Source organism: Lissotriton vulgaris, chromosome 12, assembly GCF_964263255.1.
Source record: "Lissotriton vulgaris chromosome 12, aLisVul1.2, whole genome shotgun sequence".
NCBI classification, from domain to species: Eukaryota; Metazoa; Chordata; class Amphibia; order Caudata; family Salamandridae; genus Lissotriton; species Lissotriton vulgaris.
In genome coordinates this window covers 748,113,871-748,134,809 of record NC_141700.1, presented here as the reverse complement: position 1 = coordinate 748,134,809, position 20,939 = coordinate 748,113,871, and the positions used below count along the sequence as shown (strand labels likewise).

The 20,939-nt window shown below is 43.6% G+C and overlaps 1 protein-coding gene across 1 annotated transcript in view; it reads right to left on the bottom strand.

The window, feature by feature from the left end:
- LOC147678563 (extracellular calcium-sensing receptor-like) overlaps positions 1-20,939 on the bottom strand; it is a 62,800-nt gene that overhangs the window by 19,890 nt on the left and 21,971 nt on the right. The window contains exon 2 of the mRNA XM_086946601.1: positions 1,768-2,059. Coding sequence (XP_086802727.1) covers positions 1,768-2,025 — 258 coding nt within the window. The 5' untranslated portion in view covers positions 2,026-2,059. The remainder of the gene's footprint in view (positions 1-1,767; positions 2,060-20,939) is intronic.

The following is a 20,939-nucleotide window of genomic DNA, read 5'->3' as shown; positions in this document are numbered from 1 at the left end:
AAAGCTGCTACCAGTAAAATTGATTTTACGCTAACAAGTCTTTTCTATTACCAATGCTCTCTATGCCGACCTCTCCATCCACCTCCTCACATGACTCCAGACCATACAGAATGCTGCAGCCAGAATCATCTTGGACCTCCCCAAATGGTCCCACATCACCTCCCACCTCAGATACCGCCACTGGCTCCCCATTCAGAATAATTTGATTTAATTTAATTTGCGTGTTTATATAGCGCTAGAATCACTCCCGGGGGAGTATCTCCGCGCTTCGACCGCTGCGAAACCCTTCCTGGCTTCCCTGAGAGATGGTCCCTTAATGGGTATCTCCAGGGTGAGACCAGGCATCCCCGTCGGTCTGGTGGGGCCGTTAGTGAGGATGAGGCAAGCTAATGCCCAGAGTTGCCGAGTGTGATCGCTGATCAGAGTGGGCACCGAGGCGAGAGAATTATCGAGTCCGCTGACCCTGTCCAGAAACCTGCCGCGCCGGGAATCGAACCCTGGTCCCGGGCCGTCCTCTGCTCTCGGGGCTGCCGCCTCTAACCAGTGAGCCACACTACCTCACCTAGAGGTAGTGTAGTAGGTAGGTAGAATAGATACCTCATGCATGCCTACAAAGCGCTCCTTGATGAAAGACCATCCTACATCAATCACTGACTGAACTTACATCAACCGACCAGACCTGTGCTCCTCCTCCTCACTTGCCCTCGCACACTCCCCCGCACCTGTTGCAGCTGTTTTGGTGGCTACTCCTTCTCCCTCCTCGCCGCCAAGACCTGAAACTATCTGCCCCTCCACCTTGCCTTGCCTTGCCTTTGGCGCGCCTTCGCTGCGCGTTAGCATCATTTGTCAAAATATAGATTGGGTCACTTGGAGAGCTGGAGCGTCACCCTGCCAAGATGGCCGCCCGCAATGGCTCAACCAGGAAGTACTGGGCTCTACAGTCTCCCTCTACTCAACCAGCACTAGAGCAGCTGGGGTGGACCATGAGTCAGCAAGCAAGCAGCAATGAGAATACAAGTAAGGTTTTTAAAAGATTAGTTCATAAAAAACATTGTTCATTAGGTTCAGGTATTTTAAAAGCAGTTCGCAATCAATTCCAATTCAGATGATAGAGGGTGACCACACAAATACATTTGCTAAAGACACTTGCTGAAAGCCCGTCTATTAACTTGTTTTCATCACATGACGTCTGACAAATAGAAAGTGCCCTTTTGAGTCAGAGCTAAAAAGCTCAGGGCCATATCATCAAGAAAGTGCGATACATTTTCGCCGCTTTTATCGGCAGAAAACTGCTGCTAAAGCGGCGATAATGGGCTTTATAATATGCCCTTTTGAATTCCCATAGAAGCCCAGGTTCAGGTGTTAACCTAGGCTTCTATGGGAATTCACAAGGGCATATTATTAAGCCCATTATCCCCGCTTTAGCTGCAGTTTCCTGCCGATAAAAGCAGCAATAATATATCGCCCTTTCTTGATAATATGGCCCTCAGTTTCTAGGCAGATTGTTGGAATGTCATAGAAATATAATTTGGTTTAAATAATGTGTTCCAAATATTGTTTACAAAAATATCACCCCATTAAGTGTATATTTTCTATTATTAACTCCCATCCAGTGATATTTTTGTAAATTATATTCTGACTATTCTATTCTGATACCACACCTCAATGCACCTATCTTCTTTACATTATCAGAGCAAAATATTTGCACTGCACAAATGTTTACTGCTATCTGGTATTAAACACAGTGAAAATATCCCCTGATCTTACCTGTGGGTGTCTATAGAGGCCCAGGATGAGTGCAAGAACAATTGAACGTGTGGATCCAGAATCTCCAATGATGGCAGCTGGTGCCAGTCTTCTCCCACACTGATAGTTTGGAGTAGGCAACTCTTGTGCTGAAAGCATCCATAGAGTTCCCTGGAGTGAGCGCTTGAACAATGTACACGAGTCATAGATCTGGAATCCAAGGGTAATATTGGGTAAAAGGTTTGGGTTGTTGTTAATTTCTTTAATCGCAAACACCATGGCCTGGACAAACTGGTAATTCTGCAATCCAAAACTGGAAGATACAAAATCAATAACAATTCAGAGACAGAACATAACATTTCTAATGGCAGGTCACAATAACTGCAAACAGTTAATTACAAGAGAAATTATAATTTGATGTCTCATTCCATGGCTTTAATAATAGAGTTCTATATCCAAATATTAAAAGATATATATCAGAGTGCACAAATCTTCGATTAAGGTTCTTGTTTCCTAACTTTATAAACTGAATATATTTGAAAGGCCTTAATTTTTGTTTGTATTGATAACAATGTCTGATATTTCTGATACTTGCCTTTCCCAAACATTGGTTACACATAACAGAAGTTGCAAGTCCTTCTTACTCTAAATTAGCAACTAACTCTAGCGTACTGCCAGCCTTGGTACCCACCAATGACCACGCCGCTCACAGAGCTTAGTATTACAACAAGGCTGTATTCTGCTGTGTGTGACTGCAAACTCAATATCCCTGGTAGGAGCCAAAAGGGTACGTTATGTTATGTTATGTTATTTTTATTTGTACCGCGCACAGCTGCCCCAGCAAAGGGGCATCCTGGCGCTTTGAGAAGGTAAACACAACACAGCATTAAAAGCGGGCAGAAAGGAGAAGAGACACAACAGATGAGCTAAACACATAAAAAGGTCTTGATAGCCCGTCTAAACTGAAGGAGCTCATCGATGGCCCGGATTTGTGGAGGAAGAGAATTCCACCAGCTCGCTGCCAGGACTCGAAAGGAGCGGCCACCAATTCTGCTCAACTTAAAATGCGGGACCACTGCTAAGTTCTGGCCTAGCGATCTAAGAGTACGAGAGGGAACATAGGGGATCAGCTGTTTCTCCAAGATTTGTGGGGAAGTACCCTTGAGGACTTTAAATGCAAGGCAGAGAACCTTGAATCTAATCCTCTGCTGCACAGGGAGCCAGTGGAGAGAGAGCAGGGCATTGGACACCGAGCACCGCCTAGGCAGACCTGTCACCAGTCGGGCCGCAGCGTTTTGAACCCGCTGGAGATGCAGAAATTCTGACTGGTTAACCCCCACCAGTAGGGAGCTGGCATAGTCCAGCCTGGACAGCACTGATGCTTGGACCACCAGCTGTCTTGTGGGTGCATCAAAGAATTTGAGGATAGGTCGAAGTCCTCTGATGATGCCATAGCAAGAAACCACAACCTTCTTTGTATGACAGATGAAACTCAGAGAAGGATCAAGCCACACCCCCAGGTTTTTTATCTCTGCCGCTGGGAGGGGAGTCATACCCAACTCCGAAGGCCACCATTTGTCACCCCACAAAGCCACCTGTTTACCAACCACCATAATCTCCGTCTTCTTGGTGTTTAACTGGAGACAGTTGGAATTCATCCGGTTAGCCACTTCCCGCAGACCATCACAGAACCTGGGAGCCTCCAGGTCTGAGTCCCCACTCAGTGTGACCGCCAGCTGCGTGTCATCTGCGTAAGAGACCATGGTCAGGCCCCACCGCTTGACGACCGCAGCCAACGGTCTCACATACAGATTGAAAAGGGTGAGACTCAGTGGTGATGACCCCTGTGGGACTCCCTGGTCTAACGGGTAGGATGACGACTTACCGGGCGGGATCGCCACCTGGAATGACCTATCCGTAAGGAAGGATCGAAACCAGTGCAAGGTGGAGCCAGAAACGCCCACCTCCTCAAGACGCCGAATCAGAATCCCTTGCGAGACCGTGTCGAAGGCGGCACTGAGATCTAATAACAATAGTGCCGCCGTCCGACCGGAATCCAGCACGGAATGCAGATGCTCGACCATCGAGAGAAGGGCTGTCTCCGTGCTGTGACCCGCACGGAACCCGTTCTGGGTAGGGTCGAGAATGTTAAGCCTACCAAGATGGTCTGTAAGAGTGGCATTCACATGGGCCTCCGCTATTTTCGTGGTCCAAGGGAGAAGGGAGATAGGGCGGTAGCTTTCAGGTTTAAGGGGGTCAAGGGTCGCCTTCTTCAGAATTGGCGTGACTACTGCCTGCTTCCATCTGACGGGAACCACTCCAGAAGAGAGGGACAGGTTGATCAAGGACAGCACCGGGGTATGGCAAACCGGCGCCAAGGTCTTGAGTTGGGCCGGTTTCAGCGGGTCTGCGGGAGATCCAGACTTGATTTTGGTGCTGAGAGAGTCAAACACCTCCAGAGATAAGGGGGGTAAGATAGAAAGACATTCCCCCTCACCTAAGGTGCGACCAACCTGCTCTAGCATCAGGGAACCCGTTGGAAAAGTGCGATAGAGGCTTGCACTTTTTCATGGAAGAAAGAGGCCAAACCCTCACAATGTGAGTCCGAGCATATTTCCACTGCAGTTGCTTTCTTCGCCATCAGGTCCTTTAATACTTTAAAAATAAGTTTCGATGGATTGGCAGAATTCTGAAACTGTTGAGCATAAAAGGAAGCGCGAGTATGACACACTGCCCTGTGTTAGATCTTGACCTTGGCCAGATAACATATCTTCAGATCTGGGTCGTACGACTTCCTCCATAATCTTTCGGCCTGTCTACAGGCCCTCTTAAGAGATGCCAAGGAAGTGTCATACCAAGGACTCGGCTCCTTCCGATGACACTTGGACCAACACATAGGAATCAGAGAATCGAGGGCACCAGATATCCACTCACAGAAGGAGTCGTATCCACAATCGACCTCGGTGAGCGGACCTGAAGGAACCTCCTCGAGCAGATGGTAAAAATCCTCCAGTCTTAATTTGTTCCAGTGTCGTTTAAGAGCAAGTCTGTCCTGGGATAGAAAAGGAGAGTCAGACAAAGAGCATGCCGTTTTCACCAGCATGTGGTCTGTCCAGACCAACTGGGAGGAACCAAGAACTCGGAATCCTTCTAGATTTGTGAAGAACGGGTCAAGAGTATGACCACCTCTATGTGTGGGGAAAGTAATCATCTGCGAGAGCTGTAGAGCCTCAAGATCCGCCAGAAAGCTCCTAATAGAGGGTAAAGAAGGGCAGTCCAAATGGAGATTAAGATCTCCCACAACATTAAAATTTGCGCATCCTAGTGCCTCTGTACTAATGTACTCAGGAAGAGCAGCCCTAAAAACAGAGTCACAGCCCGGAGGCCGGTAAATTAATAAACCAGAGAAGGTAAACTGGAGACTAAACGCTATTTTAAATAGGGCACCCTCACACCCCAAAAGTTCAGCGGCTTTCCACTCGCAGGGATAACACAGTTTGGTGACCATCGCAATGCCTCCATCTCTAGTCGTCCAATTTAAAGTAAAAATAGCATACTCTGGGGGAAAGGCTAGGTTAATTATCGAGGAGTCAGAGTCCTGGAGCCACGTTTCTGTCAGAAAAAGCACATCCGGCGAACCATCAATGAGAAGGTCGTAAACCTCCTGATGGTGCTTTACCACAGATCTGACGTTTAAGCTCCAGATACTCAGGTCCCGTTGTCCTACCCTCTTTATAACAGGCCCCAAGGAGCGTATAAGAGAGGGGGGTTCCAATGACCAAGCACCACACCTACAATGATATGGGCCACAAAGCGGGACTACAGGAGAAAACTCGCAATGTGTACATCGGTCCCGAAGGGCCAGTAGATCGGCCCTACTGTAAGTTCTCAAAGGTAAAGTCATGATGGCCAGGTCTAGAGTTCTGCCGCGGGCCCCGCCTCCTTAGCGCGGACGGGCGCAGACGGGCAGGACTCTGGCACGACTCAGACACAGCGAAGGCACGCCCACTGCGCGTAACCGCTGCGCGTTGGAGGGAGCTTTAAATAGGCGTCCCTCCACTCAGCCGGAGCGCTAGACCGCTCGTCAGCAACACCCACCCAGAGTGAACACCACTCCAAGATGGCGCCCAAAGTGAACACCACTCCAAGATGGCGCCCAAAGTGAACACCACTCCAAGATGGCGCCCAAAGCCAATCCCACCCCAGAAACCGGACCCGCCAAAACAGCGGTGAAGGAGCCTATTAGAGTGCAGGTGAGGGGGTTACAATAAGTCCTATTAAAATCAGGGCAAAATACAACTAAGAAGAACACAAATAGTTATAAGGGTTGCTTTAAAAATGATAGCGCGGTATTTAGGCGCATAGCGCGATGCAAAGCGCGAGTACCTTCTTAAAACATTGCAAGACACTACATCTCCCCCTCTGTTAAATAAAAAAATTCATATTTTACTATATATATATATATATATATATATATATGTATATATATATATATATATATATATATATATATATATATAAAAATATAGCAATATATATAGATATATATACTGATTTGTAAAAAAAACAATTTCTTCATATAATATGGTACAGTAGTTATAGTTAGAACCAAGGTTTTCATAGGAAAAACATTTTTTGTTGTGCCAATAAAATTAGTGCTGTTTAAACGAATGTTCACAAAACGTTCACAAATATTCCCCATTTTGGTTCAGCTGCTGTGTTGAAAGTTTCGGGGTGATCCATCAAGCGAGGGCTGTGAAAAAAGGGGGATCCAAAAACGTGTTTTCCCCCATGTTATGTGTATGGGGATTTTTTTTTTTGAACACGACTGCAGCCCGAACTGCTGAAGGGAATTACATGAAATTTTGCAGAAAGATAGATGTTGGTCCAGAAAGTGTACTTTTTGTGATTTGGTGCAAATCAGTTAAGTCGTTTTAGAGATATACCTTCAATAACATTCAGAAAGGCAAAGTCGATGCGAAACCAATTGGTCTGCAATGCACCGACGGTGGTCAAAAATGTTACATGGCCCCCAACCCAGAAAGGTTTCAAAAAATGCGCTAAATGTAAAGCGTGCAAACAAGGGATCAATACTAAAGAGGTGATAGTACCCTTTAGAAATAGACCTTACACGATCAGAGGCGGGTACTCTTGTAAGACAGAGTATGCTGTCTATGTACTTGTTTGCAGCTGTGGAAAGCGCTATGTAGGGAGCACCATCCATCAGGCACATGTCAGAATCCTACAGCACTTGCGAGCCATAAACAATGATGATCAAACGTACCCAGTGGCCAGACATATAAACAAGGTACATGAAGGGAACATAAAACATCTCTCCTATTTTGTAATTGACAGTGTCCCTAAGAACCCTAGAGGAGGAAACCGCAGGTTAGCCCTGAGACGCCTGGAATCTAGGTACATTATCTTATTAGATTCCAAGATCCCGAATGGACTAAATTCGGATGAAGCGTTAACAGTACATCTATAGTCCAGCACAGTCCTTTTCCTTTACTCAAACCCACTCTTTAAATACATCTGCAACTTCATTTATGTAAATATTATGTTTTAGCTTAAAAATTTCCTTTATGCACACGTTATCTAACACATAATCATTTTAGCGACAGCACAGATTATACCATCTAGAAGCACAGAAAGATACATTTAAGAACAGCTATTGATACAAATAGACATGGAAATGGGTTGTCAGCGAGGCATTTATGCTGATATTGTCTTTACACAAGTTAATTCCCTTACTCCACTTGGAGATGAGGACCGTTTCATATTTGGGCTCAATGGATACGATTAATTTAGCTACACTTAATTTTTGACAGTGCTATGTATTTACTTTGGCACATGTAACTTAGTGTATGAGTGCTCTCTACATAGAAGCAGCTATTATTTAGAAATAGCCCTAAAAGGCATAGTCTATCAATAGAATGTCACCAATTGCAATGGATAATTTAACTCTGTGCTAGATTTCTTATAATTAAGTTTGATTAATGAGTTCGATATTATTTCACTCACGTTTATACACAAGCGCTTGAATGTGGCCTCTGCAATGTATTAGAATTGTACAAATCGGCCTGTTTAATTTTGGTTAGGCTGCTGATACAGTGTAACAATAATATTACCCTCGAGATAATTGTGAAAAATGTAAAGAGTATTTTACACTGCCAGAACCATGAAGATGATATGCACAGGTAAAAGTGCTTTTAAACTCTTCCATGTCCATTATGTTTAGTGGAGTGACTCATGGTTACTATGGTGATGAACAACCAGTCACACCATAGGTTTGTTCAGATGTGTTGGAATGCATAAAACATGTTAGCATTACCTTGTGCAGATGAAGTGAGCAAGGCGGAGGCTTCCGCCGAAACGCGTCTTTTTGCAGTTTCATGGAATAAACATTTTTTCTTGAGTTGAAGATTCACAGTGTCAGTGCCTTCCGTAATTGGTGTGGAGTTGGACTGGTAATCAATATGAAGGATTTGTATTCCTGGGAATCCTCACGCTGACCCTCCTCGTTCTGGCTGCGCTGTGCCTGCAGGATAAAAAGTGGTTTACTCTCGAGGAGAGAGATGCACAGCGCCCCCCGAAACCGTCATCTGTGAAGACTGGCATTTCTGAGCACGAATTGGTAACCAACTGGCCGGATTCCTGCGAGGGCTGGAGGGCAATTGCAGGCGTTCAGGTAAGGAGGTGAAAGTTTGTTGAGTCAGTGTCAGTAATAACGCTAAGGTTTATGGGAGAGGTAGTCCTGTTTTCTGTGAGCAAAATAGAAACGGACAGTGAATTCCCCAAGCAACATTGAATTCCGGATTAAACATGACTGCAGAGTGGGTGAAAGAGCGGGAAGAGGCAGCTGTGAATATATTTTTGGATGCAGATACAGGCATATCTGCTAAGGGCAAGAAACCAGCTACAGTGGCTTTACCTGACAAAGACAATAGTACAAAAAATCTTTGTGCAGAATTGGAGAAATTGCGCAAAAAAGAGGTGGCCAAATGGTGGGAAATCAAGTCCCTTCAACGATATCTCGACGTAGGCAGGGTCCCACGAGGACTCCGAATTTTAGTGGCCCCGACATATGAAAATCCGGACCAGGCTATGTTGCAAGAATGGGCCGACAATAATGCCCAGTGGTCACAAAACGGTCTCAAAATACTAATTAAGTATGCAGCTAGTGATCGAGATAAACTTATATCTAGAATTGAAGAAATCTTGAAAGATCTGGACACCAGGGAGAATAAGGAAGAAATAGCCAATATGCTCAAAGACATTAAAAATAGACTTTTGAAACACGAAGAAGAAATCAAAGAACGCAAGGCCATTAAGTTTCAAAGAGATCGAAACGACTATATGAATGGGCGAATCTATACCTTCGCCAGAAAATTCGATAACATTAAAAGACAACAACTTTCAGAAACAGCAAGTGGGGTAGACATAACACCCGCTACGAGTGGAACGGAGTTCAGTACATCAGTTGAATCGGATTCAGACAGTAACAGTTCATTGGGGGCAATGGGCCCGATCCCCAACCCAGCACAAGAACTAGCTTTTTTTCGTTTACAGCGCCTACAATCCTTACGACCGCTGAGAACGCGGCAGGACTGGAACAAAGGCAAATTAAAAGACAAAAATCAAAAAGCAGACGAAGAAAGGACAGACGCTGGGGCAAACGGAGCCGCAAAGAAAGCAAAGTCAACCTACAGAAAGAACAGGAAACGATAATGGGTGACGAACAAAACAAAAATTTGGACAATACGGTTATCAACCTAACCGATTTGGAGCTAACCACACAGGAAACTAGAATTCTATCCTTGGTACTTACGTATTGTACAGCGACAAATTTTGACTATGCCCAAACAAGAATAGACTTGTTTCAATATATACGGAAATTAAAATTACAAAAACATTTCTGGAACTGTAACAGAAAAATCCTTGATAAAGAGACCGGCACTGGAACGGATAACATATTATCTATTGCTGATATGGCAACTCTAGGCGACATGAATGCACTGGAGTACGACGAATCATTAAGCCAATTGACTCCAGGGGAAATAGCGGACCAAGCAAATTTGAACACACACCAAACGGTCACAACTCATTTCAAGCCCAAATCGGTGTTCATGCCTATCCTGCTGAAAGATGGTCTTGACTTATTTTCAGAAAACGTAATAAAGGAACTGAAAGATCTATCACTAATGAGCACGAGGAAGTTTTGTACTAAAAATCAGAATCAGAGACAAGAATATAACGCACTGATGTTAAAAATCAAATCTAGAACAGACATTGTAGTGAGATGGTCTGATAAAGGTGGGAATATTGTGTTGTGGCCCCTCAAGATGTACAACGAGGAAGCATTGTGTCAACTACACGATCACGAATGTTATTGCAGAGTGAGTCCCACCTTGATTGTTGGAATCCAAGAAAAGTACCATGCAGAACTATATAGGTGGAAAGGCATGGGGCTGATCAATAAGCAAGAATTTGACTTTTTGAAAAATGACTATCCTACCATGCCCCAATTATATTTAATACCTAAGGTGCATAAAAACCCTACACGACCTCCTGGGAGACCAATAATCTCGGCCATTGGCGGATTATTTGAAAATACTAGTACTTATGTGGACCATTTCCTACAACCTTATGTCAAAGACTTACCGGCCTATGTACAGGATAGTGGCGACTTCCTTAGAAAAGTGTATGATTTTGACTGGAATGAGGAATATGTATTCATAACTTTGGATGTGCAGTCTTTATACACAAGTATTCGCCATGCTGATGGCTTGAGAGCTTTACAACATTACCTCGACAAGAGACCGATTGCATTGTACCAACACTCTTTAATGTTATTACACATGGTGGAGTGGTGTTTGAATAACAATACTTTTGACAAACTGCATTATAAACAGCTACAAGGTTCAGCTATGGGTACTTGCTTCTCCCCCAGTTATGCTAATCTGCATATGGGCTGGTGGGAGGAGCAAGTACTGGCAACCACGCAGGAAACCAACATGAGAGAACACGTGATACTCTATAAACGATATATAGATGATATTTTCATCTTATGGAAGGGGTCTGTTGAGAGTGCTGTAGCATTCGCCACAGAAATAAATGACAATGCACTGAATTTGAAGTTTACATGTTCCACGAGTAGGGAGACCATCCAATTCCTTGATTTAGAACTGTATGTAGAGCAGAACAGGATACAAACCAGAACATACAGAAAACCTACGGCAGGAAATGCGGTGCTTCATGCACAAAGTTTCCACCCGGTCAAACTCAAGGAATCGATCCCCTACGCGGAATGTCTGCGTATGACCCGTAACTGCAGTACAGTAGCAGGTACGGACCTGGCAAAAGCCAATCTTTTTGAGAGACTTGGCAAAAGAGGATACACAACATCTACTTTGGCTAAAGCAGAACAGAAATGCAAAGATAAGAACAGAAAAGATCTTTTATTTGCAACTAAAGAGGCAAATAAAGATAGTCAATCTAAGTCCACTGGTAACCTTCCTAGAATGATAACGGGATACAACACATATCACAATCATGTTAGGAGAATTTTGCAACAGCACTGGCCACTTATACGTAATGACCCCATAATAGGCCAATTGAATGGTAACACACCTTCAATAACATTCAGAAAGGCAAAGTCGATGCGAAACCAATTGGTCTGCAATGCACCGACGGTGGTCAAAAATGTTACATGGCCCCCAACCCAGAAAGGTTTCAAAAAATGCGCTAAATGTAAAGCGTGCAAACAAGGGATCAATACTAAAGAGGTGATAGTACCCTTTAGAAATAGACCTTACACGATCAGAGGCGGGTACTCTTGTAAGACAGAGTATGCTGTCTATGTACTTGTTTGCAGCTGTGGAAAGCGCTATGTAGGGAGCACCATCCATCAGGCACATGTCAGTATCCTACAGCACTTGCGAGCCATAAACAATGATGATCAAACGTACCCAGTGGCCAGACATATAAACAAGGTACATGAAGGCAACATAAAACATCTCTCCTATTTTGTAATTGACAGTGTCCCTAAGAACCCTAGAGGAGGAAACCGCAGGTTAGCCCTGAGACGCCTGGAATCTAGGTACATTATCTTATTAGATTCCAAGATCCCGAATGGACTAAATTCGGATGAAGCGTTAACAGTACCTCTATAGTCCAGCACAGTCCTTTTCCTTAACTCAAACCCACTCTTTAAATACATCTGCAACTTCATTTATGTAAATATTATGTTTTAGCTTAAAAATTTCCTTTATGCACACGTTATCTAACACATAATCATTTTAGCGACAGCACAGATTATACCATCTAGAAGCACAGAAAGATACATTTAAGACCAGCTATTGATACAAATAGACATGGAAATGGGTTGTCAGCGAGGCATTTATGCTGATATTGTCTTTACACAAGTTAATTCCCTTACTCCACTTGGAGATGAGGACCGTTTCATATTTGGGCTCAATGGATACGATTAATTTAGCTACACTTAATTTTTGACAGTGCTATGTATTTACTTTGGCACATGTAACTTAGTGTATGAGTGCTCTCTACATAGAAGCAGCTATTATTTAGAAATAGCCCTAAAAGCCATAGTCTATCAATAGAATGTCACCAATTGCAATGAATAATTTAACTCTGTGCTAGATTTCTTATAATTAAGTTTGATTAATGAGTTCGATATTATTTCACTCACGTTTATACACAAGCGCTTGAATGTGGCCTCTGCAATGTATTAGAATTGTACAAATCGGCCTGTTTAATTTTGGTTAGGCTGCTGATACAGTGTAACAATAATATTACCCTCGAGATAATTGTGAAAAATGTAAAGAGTATTTTACACTGCCAGAACCATGAAGATGATATGCACAGGTAAAAGTGCTTTTAAACTCTTCCATGTCCATTATGTTTAGTGGAGTGACTCATGGTTACTATGGTGATGAACAACCAGTCACACCATAGGTTTGTTCAGATGTGTTGGAATGCATAAAACATGTTAGCATTACCTTGTGCAGATGATGTGAGCAAGGCGGAGGCTTCCGCCGAAACGCGTCTTTTTGCAGTTTCATGGAATAAACATTTTTTCTTGAGTTGAAGATTCACGGTGTCAGTGCCTTCCGTAATTGGTGTGGAGTTGGACTGGTAATATATATATATATATATATATATATATATATATATATATATATATATATATATATATATATATATATATATATATATATATATATATATATATATATATATAAAAAATATAGCAATATATATAGATATATATACTGATTTGTAAAAAAAACAATTTCTTCATATATTATGGTACAGTAGTTATAGTTAGAACCAAGGTTTTCATAGGAAAAACATTTTTTGTTGTGCCAATAAGTTTAGTGCTGTTTAAATGAATGTTCACAAAACGTTCACAAATATTCCCCATTTTGGTTCAGCTGCTGTGTTGAAAGTTTCGGTGTGATCCATCAAGCGAGAGCTGTGAAAAAAGGGGGATCCAAAAACGTGTTTCCCCCCATGTTATGTGTATGGGGATTTTTTTTTTTGAACACGACTGCAGCCCGAACTGCTGAAGGGAATTACATGAAATTTTGCAGAAAGATAGATGTTGGTCCAGAAAGTGTACTTTTTGTGATTTGGTGCAAATCAGTTAAGTCGTTTTAGAGATATTTAGGTTTAAAAAATATTGATATCTGGGGACGTGTGTCCTGGCAGTGGACTTGTCTATCCTACTGAAATTTTATTGGCTGCCAACACTTTAACTAGGAGGTGATGGCAGCAATCTTGGGACTCAACTTGAAGTCAGGTCCCACAAAAAATTTAAAAAAAAAGAAAGGGGGCAGGGTAGGAATACCCTGACCCCCAGTTATGGTGGGGGGTTAAAAGAGTGTTTTAAACATTTTGCAGCGAATATGCGGGTAGACCTGCTGCTCCATGGCAATATTTAAAATAAATGATGTGCAGGCTCCAGCACGTCTTTTATAAGAAGCCCCTGGGGGGCCAAATCCCAGGGCATGTTATTAAAAATATACGGGTGGTGCTCATGTGGCACCCAAGCACCACAGGGGCTGCCACCTCCCCTGAACAATTTAGAAAAGGGGGTGGTGATGAACAGAGTGTCTGAGTTAAACAGACCACTCTTACCCAGTCCAAAGATCAGGGCTTGATCCATCACCGTTATTTATCTCACTGCCCCATCCCAGCTCAGAACCTGGCTATATGCAAATCAGTCTGTCCCTGGCCCAGTGCATCATGGGAACAGGGCGGACTAAACTACCAAGCCAATTCTTCACCAGAAAGGAGACAAGCTACCGGGGACCGGTTTCTGGCATTTCAGCCTTCTTCTGCCCGGCTTGCTTGAATCCTGATGGAGCAGTGAGAAAGGGACTCATGTCTGAGTATACCCTGCCACACCTATAGTGGCCAAAAACGATTTAGAAAAGGGGGTGGTGATGAACAGAGTGTCTGAGTTAAACAGACCACTCTTACCCAGTCCAAAGATCAGGGCTTGATCCATCACCGTTATTTATCTCACTGCCCCATCCCAGCTCAGAACCTGGCTATATGCAAATCAGTCTGTCCCTGGCCCAGTGCATCATGGGAACAGGGCGGACTAATCTTCCTAAGCGTGGAAGGGTATTCTCAGATGTGAGACCCTTGCTCATTGCACCATCAGGATTCAAGCAAACCGGGCCGAAGACGGCTGTAATGCCAGAAACCGGTCCCCGGGAGCTTGTTTCCTTCCCAGTGTAAGAATTGGCTTTTGTAGTTTGGTTTGCCCTGTTCCCATCATGCACTGGGACAGGAACAGACTAATTTGCATACAGCCAGGTTCTGAAACTGGGATGGTGCAGTGAGCTAAAAAACGGTGTTGGATCTAGCCCTGATCTCTTGACTGGGTGAGAGCTTTCTGCTTAATTCAGAGACTCTGTCCCTCACCACCCCTTGTTGTAAATATTTTTGTCCACCCTAAGCGTGGAAGGGTATTCTCAGATGTGAGACCCTTGCTCATTGCACCATCAGGATTCAAGCAAACCGGGCCGAAGACTGCTGTAATGCCAGAAACCGGTCCCCGGGAGCTTGTTTCCTTCCCAGTGTAAGAATTGGCTTTTGTAGTTTGGTTTGCCCTGTTCCCATCATGCACTGGGACAGGAACAGACTAATTTGCATACAGCCAGGTTCTGAAACTGGGATGGTGCAGTGAGCCAAAAAACGGTGTTGGATCTAGCCCTGATCTCTTGACTGGGTGAGAGCTTTCTGCTTAATTCAGAGACTCTGTCCCTCACCACCCCTTGTTGTAAATATTTTTGTCCACCCTAAGCGTGGAAGGGTATTCTCAGATGTGAGACCCTTGCTCATTGCACCATCAGGATTCAAGCAAACCGGGCCGAAGACGGCTGTAATGCCAGAAACCGGTCCCCGGGAGCTTGTTTCCTTCCCAGTGTAAGAATTGGCTTTTGTAGTTTGGTTTGCCCTGTTCCCATCATGCACTGGGACAGGAACAGACTAATTTGCATACAGCCAGGTTCTGAAACTGGGATGGTGCAGTGAGCTAAAAAACGGTGTTGGATCTAGCCCTGATCTCTTGACTGGGTGAGAGCTTTCTGCTTAATTCAGAGACTCTGTCCCTCACCACCCCTTGTTGTAAATATTTTTGTCCACCCTAAGCGTGGAAGGGTATTCTCAGATGTGAGACCCTTGCTCATTGCACCATCAGGATTCAAGCAAACCGGGCCGAAGACGGCTGTAATGCCAGAAACCGGTCCCCGGGAGCTTGTTTCCTTCCCAGTGTAAGAATTGGCTTTTGTAGTTTGGTTTGCCCTGTTCCCATCATGCACTGGGACAGGAACAGACTAATTTGCATACAGCCAGGTTCTGAAACTGGGATGGTGCAGTGAGCTAAAAAACGGTGTTGGATCTAGCCCTGATCTCTTGACTGGGTGAGAGCTTTCTGCTTAATTCAGAGACTCTGTCCCTCACCACCCCTTGTTGTAAATACCTCCCCTGAACAAGCAATAATAAACATGCAGAGGCCTGCACTGCCCCCTCAATCCTGGGAACTGCCACCTTTCATGGGCTGTTTACTACATTTGTATGGGGGAGGCCCGTATGGCCTTCCCTGCAACCCTGTCAACTGTCACCTCTGCGGGAGCTAATGTAATGGGGGCCTAGCAGGTCCCCCTGCCCCAGGGACCACCCCCTCAATGGGGCATTTCATTTTTGATATGGGGGCCTCACAGACCCCATGGGCCCCAGGGACAACCACCTCCCTAGGGCCAAAGTGTTTTTAAAGAAATGGGACAGGGGCCGCATTGCCCCCCTCCTGAGCTGCTCTCAGCCATGGGGACCACCACCTCCAGAGGGCAGGACCTTAATCAAGGAAGGCGGGGGATACCTTTCCCCTCCTGGAGCCATATATGGCCCTGGGGACCACCACCCCCCAGATCCGGCTCCTGCTATGTCCCGGGGAGCCCATCCTGGGACATAGTTGTTTGCTATGTTTTGACGGTAGCAAAACTGCTCCTACCAAATCATAGCAAACTCTGCTCCATTTTGAGCAAGCAAGAGCATTTTGCTCTCCGTTGCTCAAATCTGAGCACAATAGTTTTTACTCACAGGGAGCTGCATGTTAGCAGCTCCCTATATGTAAAAGCAATGCCTGCTGAGGCAGAAGTCAGGGAGCCAGCAGGGACCACTGGGGCATTCAGGCTTCCCCCACGGTCCCCATCTTTAAGGAGTGTGTGGCCCTGACAGGGTACTCACATTGAAGGCCGTGCCACAGATGATGGGATCCACAGGGCTGAAATTGGCCTGGGGCGACACGCGGCCCCCTTTTCATTAATTTATTTTTAAATTAATAAAAAAGAGGCCAGGGATGGGGTCCCTGGGGATGAAACCCTCCTAGGAGGGGCACTGCTTTCCCCCCTTCCCTTCAATGTAGTAAACATTTTTTTTAAATGGCTGGGACCTGTGGGATGGGCACCTGGGGCTGAAATTGGCCCAGGGAAGGGGCTGCGTGGCCTCCCTCCCCTTTTCAAAATAAGCCTTGCCCCGGGTCATTGGGTCACCGGAGGCCCTGCCCCTTTCCACATCACTCTGTAAACTCGCCTCCTGCCGCACTACTGGTTGGTGTATAAAGTCCCCTTAGGTCCAGAGAGTCTTTGGGGGCTAAAAAGCCCTCCTATTACCTCCAGTAAGTCCCACACAGTGGGATTGCTGCGAGGTCTTTGTTATAGTTAAGAAATAGAATTTGAAAAACCTTATAAACTCACTGAAAAGAACAAAGGTTACAGGGAGGTTAGAGTAATGAAATAGAGTTAAAAAAAACTTTAGAAACTAACTGAAAAAAACAAAGATTACAGGGATGTTATAGTTGGGCTCAGATTTCACTCATACAAAACCTGTGAAATTCAGCAGTTATAGCTACCTGGGCTAACTATAACTCATGGCGCTGCAATGCACAGCTTATGACCGCACATATTACATCACTCATGACATGGTCAGTGACATCAGTGATGACATCACTGATGACATCTCAAATGACATCACTCATGACATCACTGAAGACATCTTCTACAGAACAACTTACACACCAACTCACACCCCTGAGAACCTCTCATAAGCCTATTGACACACCCACACAACAACTCACATACCCATTCACAGACCCATACCAGTACTCAAATACCCACGCACTCCTCCATAGAGACAGCCACACACCCACTCAGATGTACAGCCACTCACACGACCATTCACTCACCCATACAGCCACTCATACAACTAGTCACTCACCCATATTGCCACTCACATAGCCATACTCTCACCCATGCAGCTACTGTCAAACCTAATTATTTAGCTATTCCGTTCCTCACACACTCTCTCACTCACCCATTCAGTCTCTCATCTTAGCCCCTCTATCACCCATGCAAAAAACTCACACACTTACTCATACACCAACACAACCACTTATAATCCTTTTCACACATCCATACAAGCACTCACACATCTGCTCACACACACATAATGCCATTCACATATACTCTCTAATATAGTCACTCACACACCAAGTTACTTAACCAAATACCCACTCACACACCCGCACAGCCACTTACACTCCGAGACATTCACTCATATAGGCGTTCAGATAACCACTTTCTCACCCATACATTCACTACACACACACTTACCCACCTATAGACTCACTCACACCACCACTCACTCACTAATACAGCCACTGACACACCCACTCACTTTCCAATACTATCACTCTCATGGCATGTCACTCACCCACATAGCTACTCACACACCCACTCATACACCCATGCTACCACTTACACTACCATACAGAAGTAGAAGTAGACTCACTCAGGATTAGTACACCTAGTATACTAATTCACATTTTGAAGTAGGTTAATGTATGTGTTTTTAACACCCATAAACTCTTGAAAACACTTACACTCACTTCATGATGTCATCCATGAAATCATCAGTGATGTCATTTGAGATGTCATCAGTGATGTCATGTCATGAATCATGTAATATGTGAGGTCATAAGCAGTGCTTTGAGGGGGCATTTTCATCCCGCTTTTCGCCACCATGATGCGTTTTGGGCTACCCTGAGCCCTTGATCACATGACATGGCTCTTGTTTTGCGCTCATTTTTAAAGTGACACAGTGCATTACGTGCAGAGATAGATATAAAAGACAGACTTTCAGTTTGAACTCTGCTGTTACCAACTTTGACTGTATAAAGTTTTAGATCATTTTTCCTATATGTGTACACATTGCTGCGTTTCTAAATTACTTTATATAGTAAATACTGAATTTCATGTGTAAATGCATACAGACATAAAAACATGTAAAAATATCTATAAATATTACTGTATAAATACAAATATAAAACACAGAACACATGTTTAAAAAGACATATGGACAGATAAATTCATCTTGTGTCTGCATAATGCATACACTTTGCTGCCTTAAAAGACCCCATGTGCAAATTTGCGTTTTAAAACCATGATTGTATTACAAGACTTGTTAAAACGAATTACACACAGTAAAAGACAAATCAGATTATAGCACCAGTTGTTTGTGATATTGGTCTGCCTTTTCTTTTGAAAGGATCTAACATGCCCTAATGTCTCTTCTTACAGGAATTGATCGCTAATAGAATCAAAACCCAAACATGTCCTGTAATTGGGTTCTTAAATTCTATGTACAGTACAAGATTTGTGCAAAAAGTGCTATAGAAGTGCTATAGTGCTATTGTGCTGCCTGATATTCGTTTTGAAGTTTCTGAATAAAGTGACAATAGATTTTCATTGGCCAGTGTGCCATGAGCCCATGTGCACAACCGGCAGAGAACGAGATGTTTTAAGGAAGAGGGACATTGATAAAATCATATGATGTCTTTGTTGGATATGTTATCATAATGGACTGCTCATCTTAAAGACAAGTATACAAATCTTCCATCGTGTTTAATCCATGTGGACTCTTACTATCTAAATCTAAGATGTAATTTGTCTTGAGTCGTCTGTGTATTGCATCTCTGTTTCGTCCCATTCTCAGTGGGGGGACATTGTCAATTACGTAATACTTCAACTGATTAAGATTTTTGTTATGGATCTCGTTGAAGTGGCGGGCTACCGTATAGGAACTATCATTATTGGTTATTGACCGTAAATGCTTTAATATCCTCTTGTCGACCTAGAGGCATGTGCTGCCCACATACCTTAGTCCGCAATAGCATTCTAGTAAACCGCAAGCTCAGATTTGCACGTTAGAAACGTACTGATTATTAAAGGTGTATGGAATTTGGTCTTGTTTCTCCATATTTGCATGCTTTACATGTTGTAGACCTTCACAAAACCTTGGTGTTTGGTTAGCCAATTAGAGTTGCTAGGGATTTCAGGACTACTGCTGATTAGATAGTCGTTCGTACTGCTTGCTTTTCTGAATGTTATAGTGGCCGAAGGTGACATTTTATCCCCTATAATCGGCTCACTTAGAATCAGGTGGCACTTTTACTTGATTATTTTCCTGAGACTGTCCCTCTGTTTGTTATATGTTAAGATTAGCCTGGTATTGTTTGTCTTATTTTCGTATTTTTGTCTGTTTTGTTTTGCTATTCGAAGGCTTAAATAATGGATCTTCCCTTGACTTAGCTTTCGCACGTAGAATTGCGTGATCCATGACTTTTTGTGAATAGCCTCTTGCCAGAAATCTTGATTTGCATTCCTGTTGTGCTGTACATAGGTCATTATTAATAAACAATGGTCCAAGGACTAATATTTTGTAGTGTCGCAGTTAGTCAACAATTTTATAATTCAGATAATGAAAAAATCTCATAAAACAACACAACAGCAACAACCATACAATTAAGTGGTGATTTATTCATTTTCTACCACTTCTTAAACAATATGAATGTTTTTTATACATAGGTCATAAAGGTTGCCCCAAGGGAGCGTGCAAAAATAGAAAGGTACGGTAGATTTGGTGATGGAGAAAAAGAAAGAAATTACACAGAATGTGACATAAAGAACAATTTAATCAATTCAAATAAGGATCAATGATAATCCTTACACAAAGACCTGACCCTCAAATCAATTCTAAGGTATTCTCAAGTATTTACAAAGAAAGGCCTTATTAATTAATAGGTCCAATGCACACAGAAATTGGGAACTGTGTAGGTCCAGGTCATTATTTACAAGGAGCGTCGACGTTTCGACTCGACTTATGGCTTCACGGTGACTTAAACCTGAGCCGTGCGAGTCTTCATCAGGACTTGGGAAGGGCAACCAACTATTATTAGATGACCCCTGACGTTGATAGAAGATTCTACAATGATGTTCTTCAATTAATGAAGTGTCCTCCTAGTTCATTCAATTGCTTAGCTCCAAATATTCAGACCCCGGTTCACACAACTCGTGTCATATCACTTGTACCCATATTAGTCCTTGGACCATTCTTTATTAATACTGTAGAATACCCAGGTCCTGGACTGACTGGGCTACCCCATTTTCATTAATGGGTACATAGGTCATTGTCATTGCTGCATATCCTACGAATGCGCAGCATTACCCCGTATGGAATACTCTGCACTGTATGTTTTGGATGAAAGCTGCTTGAATGTAGGATTGTGTTTTCCCACTGTGGGCTTGCGGTGTAAATGTGCA